The sequence below is a fragment of the Nelumbo nucifera genome, chromosome 2 (assembly GCF_055504915.1).
Source record: "Nelumbo nucifera cultivar China Antique chromosome 2, China Antique-T2T, whole genome shotgun sequence".
NCBI classification, from domain to species: domain Eukaryota; kingdom Viridiplantae; phylum Streptophyta; class Magnoliopsida; order Proteales; family Nelumbonaceae; genus Nelumbo; species Nelumbo nucifera.
Window position 1 is genome coordinate 44,150,922 of NC_142650.1, and position 16,793 is coordinate 44,167,714.

Sequence of the window (16,793 nt, forward strand, 5' to 3'; positions counted from 1 at the left end):
AATCATCTACAGGTCACCCTTGCAACACTTAAGTCCCATCAGTTGTTTGCTAAAGAGTCCAAGTGCTCCTTTGGACAAAACCAAGTATATTACTTGGGATATGTTGTAGAAAACAAAACTATTGCAGCAGACCCAGATAAAATCTCCAGTATATTGGGCTGGCCGCAACCCAAAAATGTGAAAGAATTGAAGGCCTTCTTGGGCCTGACAGGGTATTATCCCTGCTTCATCAAAAACTACGGCCTAATAGCTGCCTGTTTGACCCAATTACTGAAACGAGATGGCTTTCACTGGTCAGCCCAGGCCCAACAAGCTTTTGAGCAGTTAAGACATACTGTTTGGACACCTCCAACATTAGCACTGCCCGGTTTCACAAAAGACTTCATCATTGAATGTGATGCCTCCGGTCAAGGTGTTGGGGCTGTCCTCATGCAAGAAGGCCGACCACTAGCCTTTTTCATCAAGGCCTTGACATCACAAAGGTGGGCCAAATCAATTTATGAACGAGAATTAATAGCAGTGGTCTTAGCAGTACAGGGTTGGCAATCCTACTTGCTCAGTAGACGGTTCATAATTTGGACCGACCATCAAAGTTTGAAGTTCTTGTTAGAACAAGCAGTCCTATCACCGGAACAACAACGGTGGATATCCAAACTATTGGGGTACGACTACACAATTGAGTACAAAGCGGGGGCTGCTAACCGGGTGGCTGACACCCTCTCACGGCACCCACAATCATTTCAGCTACTAGTATCTTCCCCAACATCTCCACTCATGGATCAGCTTCGAAAAGAAGCCCACTCCCATATGGAGTTACAGCAATTGAAGGCCCAAGTATTGGCAAATCCATCACAGCACCCCGGGTATACTGTCACGGATGATCTACTCTTCTTCAAAGGACTGCTGGAAATCCCAGTAGATTCTGCACATCTCAGGACGCTCCTTGAATTATTCCATGCCTCACCCACAGGTGGTCACTCCGGCATCCTATGAACACAAAAACACATTGCCACACAATTCCATTGGAAAGGCACGTACCTCCATCCAGAACTTCATAACCGAGTGTGCAGTATGCCAACAAAATAAGTCAGCTACTACAACACCAGGAGGCCTCTTGCAACCACTCCCAATCCCAACCCAAGTCTGGGATGATATATCAATGGATTTCACCACTTTCCATAGCGCTGCCGGGATGACGCCCTTCTGGGAAGAGTCATCCCAGAAGCACTAGTTGTTTGGTCTAAACTCCCAGAAGAGGATGCAACCTAGGAATCTTACTTGGATCTGCAATCAAATTTTCCCACATTAGACCTTGAGGGCAAGGTCTCTCTAAAGGAGGGAGGGATTGTTAAGACTGCTGAAACAGAGCAACAGAAGACAGTTAATCAGCTCTACAAGAGAAGGCCACATCAGCACAACAGCTCAGCTTACTAACCGCCCACTTGCAGCAGTTTTAACAGAAAGGAATTAAAGAATGTAAGGAGCTCTGTAAAACAGTATAAATAGTCAGACACGGGAAATAAAGGCATGAATCTTTCAGCATTATTTCTCTCTCTTTTCTTTCTCGTTCTCTCTCTCTCTCTCTCTCTCTCTCTCTCTCTTTCTCCCTCTTCCGTACCATCGAATTCAGGAGGTTGGCTCCCCCGAAGAGCCCTGAGTTAGACAGGTTCCTAACAGGTTATTAGGGATGAAGGAGGCAACAATGCAACATTAGTGTCTTATTTTCAGGCCCAATTGAGCAAGGTAATTCAGTTAAAGCAGAACTCTGGCAGCAGTTTATGGGGTAGAGAAGGCTAAAGAACTAGGAATTGCTAGATTGATTACCAAAGGGGATTTGAAGGTTGTTGTGGGATGGCTGAAAAAAGGAGAGGGGGCGACATGACAGTTAAGGAATGATTACCATTGATTTTTGTGGCTGTCAAAAGGACTGAACATCCAAGTTCGTTGGGTTAGAAGTTCTACAAACAACTTTGGTAGGCAACTTAGCCAAGCAAGGCGTTCAAAGACAGTTTATGTATTGGGCTCAATTGTAATATGGATCGGGGGGCTTACCTAGTATTGGACATGATTATTGTTCACAACTCTTCCTTTAATTTAATAAATATATCCTTTGTGATTACTGACCAAATAAAAAAAGACAAGGATAAGCTGCTTTGGTGAGGATCCTCATGACCGATGATTGATTCCACGAATGACAAACCACTATTATGATCAATGCTTACAAAGCATCCATCTGCAGGAAACTTGTTGGAGTAACCTTTAAAGGATCCCATCTACTTGTTCTCAATTCTGGCCAGCACACTTGGGAGCTCTCTCATTCCAAAATATTACCAGCTTCTGCCCTACTTGACAACATGGATAAAAGGTCCCTGAACTGTCTTTATAGTGTTCCATTCCTCTGCCACCCAAGTTCTAACAGCTTCAATCTCTGTTGCAACTTGCCAACATCCAAGATGATAACTTCCCACCCATTTTGTTTGAACCGTTTTTCTATTAATTCCTTTTCATTACCTAGTGCCACAAGCTCTTCTGCTGTTTTCCTTTTTTTTTTTTTTCAAACATGACAAAAGTGAAAGTTGTTGCCTTGCAGAAGTATGATTTCTTCATGCCTCAGGAGTTTATATTTGGGAGATTAGGTAAAATGGTCATGGGTTGAAAATTCTACTGCTCTTATGGGTTGCTTGATAATGGGTGAAGTGGCTGAACTGAATGACTTATTTCTTTGGTTTTTAGTGCCACAAACTCTTCTGCTATTTTCCCTTTTTTTTCCAACCATGACAAAAGTGATAGTTGTTGCCTTGCAGAAGTATGATTTCTTCATGCCTCGGGAGTTTATATTTGGGAGATTAGGTAAAATGGTCATGGGTTGAAAATTCTACTGCTCTTATGGGTTGCTTGATAATGGGTGAAGTGGCTGAACTGAATGACTTATTTCTTTGGTTTTTAGTGCCACAAACTCTTCTGCTATTTTCCCTTTTTTTTTCCAACCATGACAAAAGTGATAGTTGTTGCCTTGCAGAAGTATGATTTCTTCATGCCTCGGGAGTTTATATTTGGGAGATTAGGTAAAATGGCCGTGGGTTGGAAGTTCTACTTCTCCTAGGGGTTGCTTGATAATGGATGAGGTGGCTGAACTGAATGACTTATTGCTTTGGGTTTTAGTGAATGTCAGTAAGTAGATTGTGAGCTCCTTAGTGACTCAAGCTGATATCAAATGCCATTAGTAGTGAATACCCAATTTTGTTATGATCTACCTTTCTATGATTCATAAGTGTGTACACATTGTTTTCGCCCTAAATTCTCCTTGTGCATGTAATGTGTATATGAAAAAATCCAGTTAAAAGTGCATGCCAGGTGTAATTCTCCATATCTGTCTTTCTGTTTCCTTATTCATGCTTGCTGTTTTCTGGGGCTTCTTCTCAAGCAGAAAAATTGTAGAGATCATGTTTCTTGTGTGCTAGTATAGAAGGATTTAGGATCATTCAAAATGCTCCATTCCTCCATATTTGATAGTAAGAAGTGACAATAATTATACCAATAAAAAAAGTAGTGGCGATAATTTTAAACTCTTTCCCAGAATCTTTTAATCTTTATAGCATTCTACTTCATTGTATTATTCTTTTGCATAGATTATCTATTCCTTTCTCCTTGCATGTTTTTAGATTGACATTTCTATTAGGACATAAAATCTACTTTTTCTGAGTACTTCAACATCATCCTTTTTAGGGACCTGATCCTAGAGCTGCGACAGAACTCATAAGAATTGACGGGGTAATGGAAGCAATTATTCGACACTTGAGGAGAGCGTAAGTACAAGCCAGTTTTGGTACTTCCATATGAATGTATATGAATTTTGGTTGCTTGAGTTAGAAAAAGTAAAAACCCATACATATTTTGTGGACAAGTTTAACATAGAAGGAATCTATGATTTATAGGACACTTCTTATAGATTCTTGGCATGTTGGGTTCTTAACACAAAACCTATGTCAAGAACCCATACAGTTAGACAAACCTGGATGTGCCTACTTTATGTACTTCTAGAATGTACACAAAGGCACACTTTACATTTTATTTGGTCTTTCCTCTCTTCTTTTGATATGTAATAAAACCAACAGAATTTATTAAAAATCAGCAATAAAGAAAGTGCAGAAAATATAGAAACAAAACAAGAAAAATAGAAACCCCAAGACTTATAAAGAGCCTCCAAATATAAATGCAACCTAGTTAGCTATTCTGAAACCTCAACCTTCTTTTCCCTTCACATATTTCTTTATCTTAATCAATAAATTTTCTTCTTTATTTATTATTATAAAAAAGTATGTAGTAATCAGGTAAAAAGCAAGCTAGTCATGGTGGCCATGCCTCAATAGAATAACTACTTCATGCCCTACTTGTAGTTAGTTTTTCCTTCATATGGTAAAACACAAAGTGCACAAGTTTATACATACCAATACCTAATTTCCTAATTCCATATGTTATGAGCACCCACACCACGCGGCAGCAGTTGAGGCAGCAACAGGCGCACGGTAGGCACCGCGCAGCAGCGGCACCGCGCGCACGCACCGCGCAGCAGCGGCACCGCGCGCACACACCGCGCAGCAGCGGCACCACGCACAACACCGCGCACACCACGCGGCGGCAGCACCACGAGCGCGCGCACGCAGCAGCAGCAGAGCGGGGCCCACACGACAGCTCATAGGGTGGGCCCACCCTTATCCAAAAACGTCAAGAGAACGCATGTTTCCCTCATCCCTTATCCCATTCGTCCTTATCTTATCCCCTTTTCTTAGAAGGATTTTTAGTACCATTAAAAGCAAGTAGTTTAATTAGGAGTAGGAGTTTGAGTCCGTTAGGACTAGTCTAGCCGAATCCAACAAGGAAACCTCCTCTTGTAATCTCCTATTTAAGGAGACGCTATTATTGAATGAAGCATCGAATTTTGCAGTCAAGAAAGGGAGTAAGGAGAGTTCGGTGATCTCTTGGACAAATCACCCCCCACGACAGTCAAAATAGGGCCTGTACGCAAGGCCAAGGGCAAGGAAAGGTCCGAGGCTCTGACGGCGGAACAACCCGTGACACGATCCTACGCTCGGGCCCATAACATCTTGGTATCAGAGCCAACCGTCATGGGAGAACAGGAGCCGCTGTCTTGCAGAGTCCATGAACTGGAGCATAGGCTCACTGAAACCAGTATGGAGGTCCGAGAGGTCAAGGAGGACGTTCGGGAGCTACGTCGCCTGTTAGAAGCATTCCTCTCCAACAAAGATAAGAACTCGGAAGGGCTAGCCTCTACCAGCAGTCGCCGCACGGATGGGACAGGATCAGCCAACGAACATCAAGCCGCAACACCGATGGCTGCAGTTGTTCCCAAATACAGCCGGCTTGAATTTCCATCTTACGACGGCACCGGAGACCCATTAGGATGGTTGTACCGCTGCGAGCAGTTCTTCCGCAGCCAGCGCACGGATGACAGAGACAAGGTCAGCCTGGCAGCCTTCCACCTTACGGAAGAGGCACAACTTTGGTTCTACCGCGTGGAGCAAGAAGAACCAGGGCTCAGCTGGGAGCAGTTCAGGTCCTATTGCCTCCTTAGGTTTGGACCCCCAATGACGAGCAACCCGCTGGGAGAGCTCATCAATCTCAAGCAAGGGGGAACCGTGGCTGAATACCAACGCCAGTTCCAAACCCTGCTTGCTAGAGCAGCCACAGTTAGGCCGGATCAGCAAGTGGACATGTTCACAGCAGGGCTGATAGAGCCCCTAAGGGTAGACGTTGAGATGCAGCATCCCCCTAATCTGGTTACAGCAATGAACCTCGCCCGCGCCTTTGAGCGAAAGATGCAGCTCGCTCAGGGACCCTCTAGCATTAGACGGCCAGCCACGACTTGGGCACCGTCGAGACCAGCGGGAGTGTCTACCCCTGCGCCCAGCAGAGAACAGAGGACCCACCCGGGTTACCCCTCCAGACCGGTATCACAGACAGGGAGCAGCAGGGTGTCACCCCCCATCAGGCGCCTGTCCCGAGCCGAGATGGCAGAACGGCGCGCGAAGGGACAATGTTTCAACTGTGATGATCTATACTCCGCAGGGCATAGATGAAGAAACTGTTCTGCCTTCTAGTAGACGAGACGGATGAGGATGAGGAAGAGCCGTCACCAACTGAACCAGAGATCTCGCTCCACGCCATCACGGGTATCAGAACCTCCCAGACAATGCAGCTAAAGGCTCTAGTGACGAGGAGACCCGTGCGCATTCTGGTGGACTCCGGGAGCACCCACAACTTCATCAGCAATCAGGCGGCCCGCGAGCTAGAGTTGCCCATGGAAGCTAGGCCACAACTACAGGTAGCCGTGGCAAATGGGGAAAGAGTGCACAGCCCCGGTATCTGCAGGAACACCGAAATTCAGGTGGGAAAAGAATCCTTCCGGGCAGATTTATTTGTACTGTCCTTGGACGAATTTGACATCGTCCTAGGCGTCAAATGGCTGATCACCCTAGGCCCAATCCTGTGGGACTTCGCTGCCCTGACTATGACTTTCCACTTGGATGGCAAACCAGTTACCTGGCAGGGAACCAGGACAAGGACCAAGACACAATTACATGCACTCCAGGGGGAGCATTCGCACGCCACGGATGTGAAGAGACTTCTCACCGATTATTCGGTTGTTTTCCAAGAACCCAAGGGCCTCCCCCCTCCTAGAGCCTGCGACCACCGGATCCCTCTAATTGTAGGGACAGACCCAGTCGTGGTGCGACCCTATCGCTACCCCCACCGGCAGAAGGATGAGCTAGAGAAGCAATGCGCAGACATGCTACAGCAGGGGATCATTCGGCCCAGCCACTCCCCTTTTTCCTCCCCAGTTCTGTTGGTACCCAAAAAGGAGGGAACTTGGAGATTTTGTGTAGACTATAGGGAACTCAACAGCCGAACCATCAAGGATAAGTTCCCGATCCCCATCGCAGATGAATTATTGGACGAACTCCACGGCGCACAGTTCTTCTCAAAGTTAGACCTCAGATCGGGCTATTTCCAGGTCAGGATGTCTTCTGCGGATGTAGAGAAGACAGCCTTTAGGACGCATCATGGCCACTTCGAGTTCCTAGTTATGCCATTCGGCCTCTGCAACGCCCCTTCCACATTCCAGGCTCTGATGAATGAAGTCTTCCACTCTCAACTCCGAAAGTAGTACTAGTCTTCTTCGACGACATCTTGGTCTATAGCAAGTCGTGGGTGGAACATATACAACACCTAAGGATCGTGCTCGAGCTCCTTAAGCAACACCGACTCTTCCTTAAAAGATCCAAGTGCTCCTTTGGGGAACACCAAGTCCTTTACCTTGGACATGTAATCAGCGGACAAGGTGTATCGGTAGACAGCTCCTAGGTGCAGGCCATTAAGGACTGGTCCCGGCCACAGTCCGCCAAGGCCCTTCGCGGGTTCCTAGGGCTAACAGGGTATTACCGAAAGTTCGTCCAGAACTACGGCCTGCTAGCAGCCCCGCTTACCAACCTGCTCAGGAAAAACGCATTCCACTGGGATAGCACAGCCGAGGCAGCCTTCGTAGGCCTAAGGGAAGCCCTCTCCTCCACACCAGTCCTCCAGCTACCGGACTTCGACCTTGAGTTCACAGTCGAGTGTGACGCTTCTGGCACGGGCATAGGAGCCATCCTTCAACAGCAAGGGCACCCGATAGCCTTTTTCAGCCGCAAGCTAGCTGACCGCCATCTCAAACTACCCGCCTATGAACGCGAGCTCATTGGCCTGGCCAAGGCAGTACAACACTGGAGGCCGTACTTGTGGGGCAGACCCTTCGTCGTCAAGACAGACCACTATAGCCTCAAGTACTTGCTGGAACAACGGCTGACCACCTCTCCACAGCAACATTGGGTCAGCAAACTTTTGGGGTTTGACTTTCGAGTGGACTACAAGGCAGGATCCCTGAACGGTGCAGCAGATGCCCTGTCCCGACGAGAGGAAGACAGTATGGTCCTCCATGCAATCTCCCAACCAAGAGCCACCCTGCTAGAAGACATCCGGAACGCACTGCCGCAGTCTTCCGAATGGAACGACCTAGTCCAACAAATACAGTCAGGGTCTGCTAACCCAAACTGGGCCTTCCACGATGGGCTGATATTTTACAAAAAGAGGATATACCTACCAGCCGATTGCCCCCTCATCCCCTCCATCATCGCCAGCATACACCAATCAACTCACGAGGGCATTCAGAAAACGTTGCATCGCATTCACACTGACTTCCACTGGCAAGCCATGAGGGCCTCGGTACGGGACTTTATCCAGAACTGTGCGGTGTGCCAACAACAAAAATGGGAGAATCTGCACCCCGCAGGCCTGCTCCAACCCCTCTCCCTCCCAACACAGATATGGGCCGATATTGCCATGGATTTCATCGAAGGGCTGCCCAAGGTCGGAGGGAAGTCAGTACTGTTCGTGGTAGTAGACCGGTTCTCCAAATATGCTCACTTCCTCCCTTTATCCCATCCCTATACCGCAGTCTCGGTCGCCCATACGTTCTTCACCCACATTTTCCGCTTACATGGACTCCCCAAGTCCATCGTCAGTGACCGGGACCCCATCTTCACAAGCACATTCTGGAAGGAGCTCTTTAGATTACAAGGCACGGCCCTCTCCTTCTCCTCAGCCTACCACCCACAGTCAGACGGCCAAACAGAGGTGGTGAACCGGACAATTGAGATGTACCTTCGCTGCTTTGTGGGAGACCAGCCGCGGCGCTGGGTAGAGTACCTCCCATGGGCTGAATACTGCTACAATACATCTTATCACTCCTCCCTTGGAATGACCCCCTTCAGAGTGGTGTATGGTCGAGACCCTCCGCGCCTTCTGTCCTACACGAACCGGGCTCAACGCGGCTGGAAGAAGTGGACCGCAGCCTGCAAGCTTGCGACGCCCTCCTGGCCGAGGTCTCCTTGCGCTTACAACAAGCACAGACGCGTATCAAAAACGCCTATGATCAGCAGCACCGCGAAGTCACCTTCGAACCAGGGCAGTACGTTTGGTTGAAACTCCGACCATACAGGCAGCTGTCCCTCAGGCGCCGGGGGCCCCCTAAGCTGGCCCCAAATTCTACGGGCCTTTCAAGGTTTTAAGGAAGATAGGGAAGGTAGCTTATCAACTCGAGCTTCCGGAGCACAGCAGGATCCACGACGTCTTCCATGTATCCCTCTTAAAGCTTTACGTTGGCACTCCACCCGACCATGTACCTCCCCTACCCCCTTTGCAGGACGGCAGACCTATCCTCCAGCCCCGCGCCCTCGTCGGGTCCCGTGTCCAGCAAGGCACCCTCAAGGTTTTGGTCGAATGGGAGGACCTTCCCCCAGCAGAGGCAACTTGGATCCCCTGGACCGACCTCCACAACGCTTATCCAAGCCTCGAGCTTGAGGACAAGCTCGTAGTCCAGGAGGGGAGTGATGTTATGAGCACCCACACCACGCAGCAGCAGTTGAGGCAGCAACAGGCGCTCGGTAGGCACCGCGCAGCAGCGGCACCATGAGCCGCGCACGGCACCGCGCGCACGCACCGCGCAGCAGCGGCACCGCGCGCACACGCCGCGCAGTAGCGGTACCATGAGCCGCGCACGGCACCGCGCGCACCACGCGGCGGCAGCACCACGAGCGTGCGCACGCAGCAGCAGCAGAGCGGGGCCCACACGACAGCTCATAGGGTGGGCCCACCCTTATCCAAAAACGTCAAGAGAACGCATGTTTCCCTCATCCCTTATCCCATTCGTCCTTATCTTATCCCCTTTTCTTAGAAGGATTTTTAGTACCATTAAAAGCAAGTAGTTTAATTAGGAGTAGGAGTTTGAGTCCGTTAGGACTAGTCTAGCCGAATCCAACAAGGAAACCTCCTCTTGTAATCTCCTATTTAAGGAGACGCTATTATTGAATGAAGGATCGAATTTTGCAGTCAAGAAAGGGAGTAAGGAGAGTTCGGTGATCTCTTGGACAAATCACCCCCCACGACAGTCAAAATAGGGCCTGTACGCAAGGCCAAGGGCAAGGAAAGGTCCGAGGCTCTGACGGCGGAACGACCCGTGACACGATCCTACGCTCGGGCCCATAACACCATATATGAATATTTGTACTTGTTATCCATTTCCATGTTTCTAGATTCTTGGGGCTTTCTGTGTCTGGGATTCCTTGTTTGTGTCCAAGATCATAAGAATGAATTAATACACTACAATTGAAGATTATTTTGAAGTTGCATCTTGGAGTCCCAAAAGACTGAAGGGAGAGATGGTATTTGCAATGATGTTTCAAAGAGGAAATAAGGTGGATGGTTGAACTCAAAGCCAGGAAGAGTATCCCTTTCTTTGTTTTGTTTGGTATTGGACCGAGATTACTTAAAAATTGGACAACACCATTTCAGCTGTACCTGGTGAATTGTGAATGGTGATCAGTACAAAGACCTAGAAGATAGGGGGGGGGAAGATTTAAAAAAAAAAATGTTTGGGAATCTTTTGTGGAAGAGGAGACACAACCTCAGTTTGCAACATTTCCCTGGACTGAATTCAGTAGCTGTATGACCTGAAGTTTGTTCGGGACTCTGAGAATTGGACCAGTCAAAGTGAATCATCTGGATCAGTATAATCACTGAAAATAGAAGATAAAATCCAGTTCTTTGATACCTGCAAAAGGGTGAGTATATGCTCTCTCTGTTTTGCTGCATTTTGCTGAATTAATGTGGGAATATTAGAATTCAAGCAGGTCTGAAACAGTAAAAAAATGTTATTCAGGCACTCAAAATCAATCTTGTCCAATCTAAAACTTAAGTTTTGTGTGAATTCCATATCTGAAACCTTGTGCATACCTTGTCTTTGCTCTGCATGGGTAATATAGTCTTGGACGAACTAACAGTATTACCTGCTTCCCAGCTGGGTTGACAACCTGTGAGGTTTTTCAAACATTTTTCTTTAAAAAAGTAAAGCAATTCATTAAAAAAAAAGGATGTTGTGACTACAGATAGCTCCTATAAAACCAGGTGCTATAAAAAAAGAACGTCATTCCTAAGAGTTTTAGAACATTGGTTTGATGACAAGAAGATCCGTGCCACTTCTCGGCTCATTCCTCCTAAAGTTAGTGCTTTCTATTGGGAAATATTCCATGGTTCCATCAACACTTGCGGCTTGCTTCAGAGAAAAAACCAAAGTGGTGCTTGTCCCCAAACTGGTGCTCCTTATGTAAGCTGAATGGTGAGACTACTCTTCACCTCTTTATCTCCCGCCCTTTTGCTAACTCTATTTGGGAGTGGTTTTCCTCTCTGTTTGGTTGCAGGTGGAATCCTCCTGCTAATCTGGAAGATCTTTTTACCTCCAATATTTTCCGGTGCTCTAAAAGGAGAGGAAAAGTGATGGGTAAGTGCACTAGAGCAGCAGTGGCCTGGACAATCTGGGAGGAAAGAAATCTGAGGATATTTGATGACAAGAAAAGGTAGAGATGCTGTGATTGAAGCGATAACTATAAGGGTGGCACATTGGGTGAAAACTTTGAAAATATTCACAGATTTTTGGACAGAAGATTTCTTTAGATCACGGGGAACATTTGCAAATATGGCTTCTAGAAGACTTATTGTAACTGAATTTTGGTCCCCTCCAGATGTTGGGTGGAAGAAACTAAACTTTGACAGGAGCTGTTTGGGAAACCCTGGCACATCGGGCATTGGTGGGGTAATGAGGGAGGAGAATGGAAATATCATTGCCATGTTCTCAGGCCCTACCCAGCATGGTGGTGTGGTGAATTCAGAATTGAAGGCAACAGTGTTTGGTGTTGAGAAAGCTAAAGAGTTGGGGATTAACAGATTGGTTATTGAAGGGGACTCAAAAGTCGTTGTAAACTGGCTGAAAGAGGATGTAGCAATCTGGAGATTAAGAAATGAGTTCAGGCGCTTTAAGCAGGCTTCTAAAGATATGGAAATTCACTATTTATCAAAAAAAAAAAAGATAGGGAAATTCACATAAGATGGATTAGGAGGTCAGCTAATGGCATAGCTGATGGTCTAGCTAAGCAAGGAGTCCAAAGGCAATCTATGTTCTGGGCTATGTTGTAGCTAGTAGGATACCCTTGGGTCCTTTTGGGGCTTGTTTGTAACTAATGAATTTCTTTGTTGGGTTAAGCTTGGGTCTGTATTGTAATTAGTGGGGTTTAGGTGGACTTTATGTCTACCCTCAACTTCTTGTTGTACACATTCTGATAATCTAATGAATCTTTTGTGTTGCTGATAAAAAAAGTAGAAGATCCGACCCACTTGAAAAGGTTTAGCTAAAATAGACATGTGGATATGAAAACAAGAGTCTTGTACTTGCATGGTTCAGAGTTCTTGCGAATGCCATCCTTGGAATCAGCTGGAATATGATCCAGCAAGGTACATTGATATTCTAACATGTCCTTAGGTACATCATTATTTGTAAAATGACCATAACGAACAGAGTCCTTGTCTGCACCAAACTTGGTTCTTAATGGTGAGAATGCTACTAAAATTTCTATGGTTATAGGATGAAGTTTTAGTGAAATTCCATTTGCTAAGAGTCCTTTATAATTTCATAAACTAGCTATTTCTTATTGACGATGACAGAACCTAGCTGTTGTATGGACTGTCATCTTAATCTAACATTTGCTAAAAATCCTTTTTATTCTAGGGAACATTTAATACTAAAAGTTCATTTCAGAACTTCTTTATTGTCAGAAATAATGGCAGCCTTCACAGGTCTTTGTTGTGCTAAAATGTTAGGAATTTCCTCCCTAGATATTGAAGGTGATTCAGCCAATACTGTAAGATGGCTAAAGGAAAAAGACAGTGGGCCTTGGAATTTGGCTCATCTCTTGGCATAGAGATATTTTGGACTCAATGCAGGTTAAGTTGAACTGGATTTCCAGGGAATTTAACACTGTAGGAGATGGGTTAGTTAAACCTGGTGCTCATAGAGAATGTTTATGTAGTGATAGTGCTCTACCTTTGTAATCCTTTCTCTGTTTCGCTTTGGTGTACATTTTCTCATGTACCTCCTTTTTTTAATATAATCTTAGTCACTTTTTGCTCAAAAAAAAAAAAAAGACTTCTTTCTTGTCAAAGATGACAAGTCATAGATCCTACATGGATGATCATTTTGAAGTTGTCATATTGTTTTAGAAATTCGAATTGTTTCTTCTTCCCTTTCCCCCCTCTCCCCTCTGTATAGTCTTTGTGGACATACCAGGCTTTGATGTCTCTCCCAGTTAAGTTTATGTTTGGCTTAAATTATGCATAATGTCCAGTATATTAAGTCTTGGCCATTTCAGTGGCCTGGAAAGTTGAAACGTCTCCTTCATGATCTTTGCCCTTGCTTATGGTATTCTTCTAGTTCTTGGGACGTCAGGTGCTTTTTTTTTTCACTTTCCTGTAAGTACTACTTTGACTTCTTCCTTTTGTACTGGTATTTTCTCAAGTTCTTCTTTATTGCAATTGCAATTGCAACTGCAAATTTTATTTTGTTATATTTCACTTTATTCTTCTTTTTTTTTGTGAAATGGTATAGAATTTGTAATATGAGCATGTATATCTGCACCCATGTATGCTAAGGCTTGCCAAACAAGAATATTGTATTAGTTTGCAGTTACAACCAGAATATCATAATAAAGAGAAAAAAGCGTAGGGGACTTGCCCAAATTCTCTTTTGCACTGTCATCCATGATCTTAGAGTACATGTGGCTATTCTTATCACCATCACTATTGGACTATTCTTGTTTTCAAATATCTATGAATTCCTTTCTCACCGTATCAGCCAAAAGACAGCAAAAAAGAATCACATAGACCAGAGAGCTTTGTCTGTCTTGCTCAAACACTTGAGCTGCCAGCAGTGAAAGAAGGCTTATATACTCTATAGTGTCCAGAAAGAACCATCCTGTTCTAAAGATTCCCATGACATCTGACCAAATCTGAAAGGTAAGTCAACAATGTATGACCCTGATTGACTATTCTATGGGAGAACCTAGAGGCTCTATATTTATGTACTCCTTTTCCTTTCTATATATTATTGATAAGATCCCTTCTGATTTTTTAGAATAAAAAGTTGACTATTTTAGTATTCTTTGGCAGACTTATTATTTGCATAGAATGTGGTGTATATGTTCATTTTTTTTTTCAAGTGCACATTGATGCTAGCCTATTATACTTGTTTTGAGATTCAAGGTATTAAATATGATCTGGTTATTGGTTAAATTCAGGGATGAGCAGTTGGCCACTGAAGTAGCATGGGTAGTTGTGTATCTTTCGGCTCTTTCAAATGTTGCAACTGGTATGCTGGTAAAGAGTGATCTTATTCAACTTCTTGTTGGAAGACTGGCAACATCAGGCAGCTTACAGTTGCTTATTCCGGTAATAGAAAAATACAAGAAAACATTCATGTGATAAAAATATGATCACTTGCTGGTGAAAGGTCAATATTATGTATTATACTATTATGTGCTTGCTATGCTGGTTTAGATATTCATTTTGAAATCTATTGTTTCATTTGTGCATTGAATAATGATCTATTAATGTAGGACCAACCATGGCCTTCTGAAATATAAATAATGGTGCAAAGAGTTTGCAAAAGGAACTAAGAGGGCATGAAGCTGTAAAATGTGGATTAGAAAATCTGGTTACTGGCCAGAGATGGATGTCTTGAGCAGAATGATAGTTAAGATTGATGCACAGGGTCTAATTAGGGGGTGGAGGGTAGGTAGAAATCAAATTGTGGTCTCCCATCTTCAATTTGCAGATGATATAATCTTGTTTCGATGAGAAGTTTGAGGGTAATGATCCAGAGATGGTGAGAAATTTGAAGGTGTTGATTGACAATTTTGAGGTTGTATCTTGATTGATGGTCAATTGGAGTAAAAGTGGACTTGCAGGAATTAATATGGAAGAAGGGGAAATCCTTAGGTTTGCTGAACTGCTGGGCTATGAGGTTAAGAGTTAGCTTATGGTCTACCTAGGTTTTCTCCACCGGGAGGAAACCCTAGGTCTGATGATTTCTAGAAGTTGGTGGTGGAGAGTTTGCCAAAAAATGCTAGCCTTTTGGAGTTATTTCTATTTAGGAGGAAGAATCACTTTGATCAGAGCAACACTGGCAAAAAAAAAAGATAGGGAACATTGTCCTTAGAAACACTGCACTACTTGGTAAATGGTTGTAGAGATTCCCCTTTGAAAGAGATAGGTTGTGGCACAAGGTAATTGAATGAAAGCATTCATGGGGTGGAAGGTTACAACTAAGATGCTAAGCTTGCCCCCCATTCTTCCTCAGTTTCTCCTTTAAAAAGCAATTCATGAGGTATAACCTTTTTTTCTCAACTCCAACCATTTTGATATGGGGAGGGGTGATAAAATCTGGTTCTGGGAAGACCTCTAGTTTGGGGAAGCACAACTCCAAGCTCAATTTCCTAAGCTTTATGCACTCTCAAATTTTAAAGGTGAAACTGTCTAGAATGGGAACACCTCTTCAAGGGATTAATTGGGGCCTAGGCTTCAGAAGATGCGTAAGGGAAAATGATTGTGCTTCCCTTATTCACTTGGTACTTTGGAGGCATTTTTTTGGACCTAAACCTTGAGGATTCTAGAATTTGGTCAGCTCTCCTGATGGCCTCTTCACTTGCTCCTCGTTTTTCAAAAACCTCTCCCTGCTTAATTCTTTAGGGGTGGACCTCCCGGTGAAAATGATTTGGAGTAATCCCATTCCACCTAAAATTCAAGCTTTCTGCTAGGAAATTTTCCTTGGAAAAACCAATACTTGTGATATGTTGCAGAGAAGAAGGCCTAATTCTTGCCTTTCTCCTCATATGTGCTTTTTATGTAGGGATAGTGGCGAGACCCTCTCCCATTTATTAATCTCTTGTTCTCTTTTTGGTCACAGGTGGGGTCCCCCTCAAGATGTGGTGGGTATCTTCAATCCTAACATTTTAAGGCAACCAAAGAAAAGAAGGATATTTTGGAGGGCTTCAAGGGCAGCAGTTGTTTGGGAAGAGAGGAAGGCAAGAATCTTCAGTGGAAAGAGCAGAACTTTGGAGGAGGTAGTAGACACTAGACAACATGAAAATAAAGGTTGCACATTGGGTAAAAACCTTGGACAGCTTTCAGATCTTCTCTGTCAATGACATTTTAAGAGCCTGGATCGAGGTAGCACAGTCCTCTAAGGAAAAAGAAAGAATAAGGATGGATTGGAAACCTCCAGAAGGTAACAAAGTAATACTGAACTTTGATAGAAGTTCCTTTGGAGATCCGGGTATGGCAGGAATCGGAGGTGTAACCAGAAACTGAGGGCCAATCGGAATGGGGAACTCCTTGAAGGCTGAACTGATGGCCATGCTAAGGTCTTTGGTTAGCAAAATAATTGGGTTATGGACAGGTAGAGGTGGAAGGGGATTCAAAACTAATTATCTCATGGGCAAATTGTAACAGGCATTCCCCATGGACTCTTAGACATTCTTTTAGGGAAGTGGAAAGTATTGCAAAGGAATTAAACGTTGAATTCAAGTGGGTCAGAAGGAGTGCAAATGGAATGGCTGATTCCCTTGCTAAACAAGGGATTATGAGTCAGCAATTGTTTTGGGCTTCTATGTATATTTGAGCTGAAGTTATTAGATGATGAACCTGTGAAACGATGGAGAAGATGAGAACTAGAAAGAAAGAAAACAGAAGAGATCAAAGGAATGGGTATTGAGGTTTGAACAAATATACAAGGAAAAACCATTTTACAAACTCAATATCTTTCATTCCCTCTCAAAGAGAAAAAACAATAATAT

The 16,793-nt window shown here is 44.5% G+C and overlaps 1 protein-coding gene across 4 annotated transcripts in view; it reads left to right on the forward strand.

Moving 5' to 3' along the window:
* LOC104588673 (importin subunit alpha-9) overlaps positions 1-16,793 on the forward strand; it is a 51,469-nt gene that overhangs the window by 19,282 nt on the left and 15,394 nt on the right. For all 4 annotated transcript variants that reach the window (XR_016082627.1, XM_088898457.1, XM_088898458.1 and 1 more), the window contains 2 exons: positions 3,727-3,806; positions 14,238-14,388. Coding sequence is in view for 3 of the 4 variants with exons in the window: in XM_088898457.1 (XP_088754583.1) it covers positions 3,727-3,806; positions 14,238-14,388 (231 nt within the window). In the remaining variant the exon portion in view is untranslated. The remainder of the gene's footprint in view (positions 1-3,726; positions 3,807-14,237; positions 14,389-16,793) is intronic.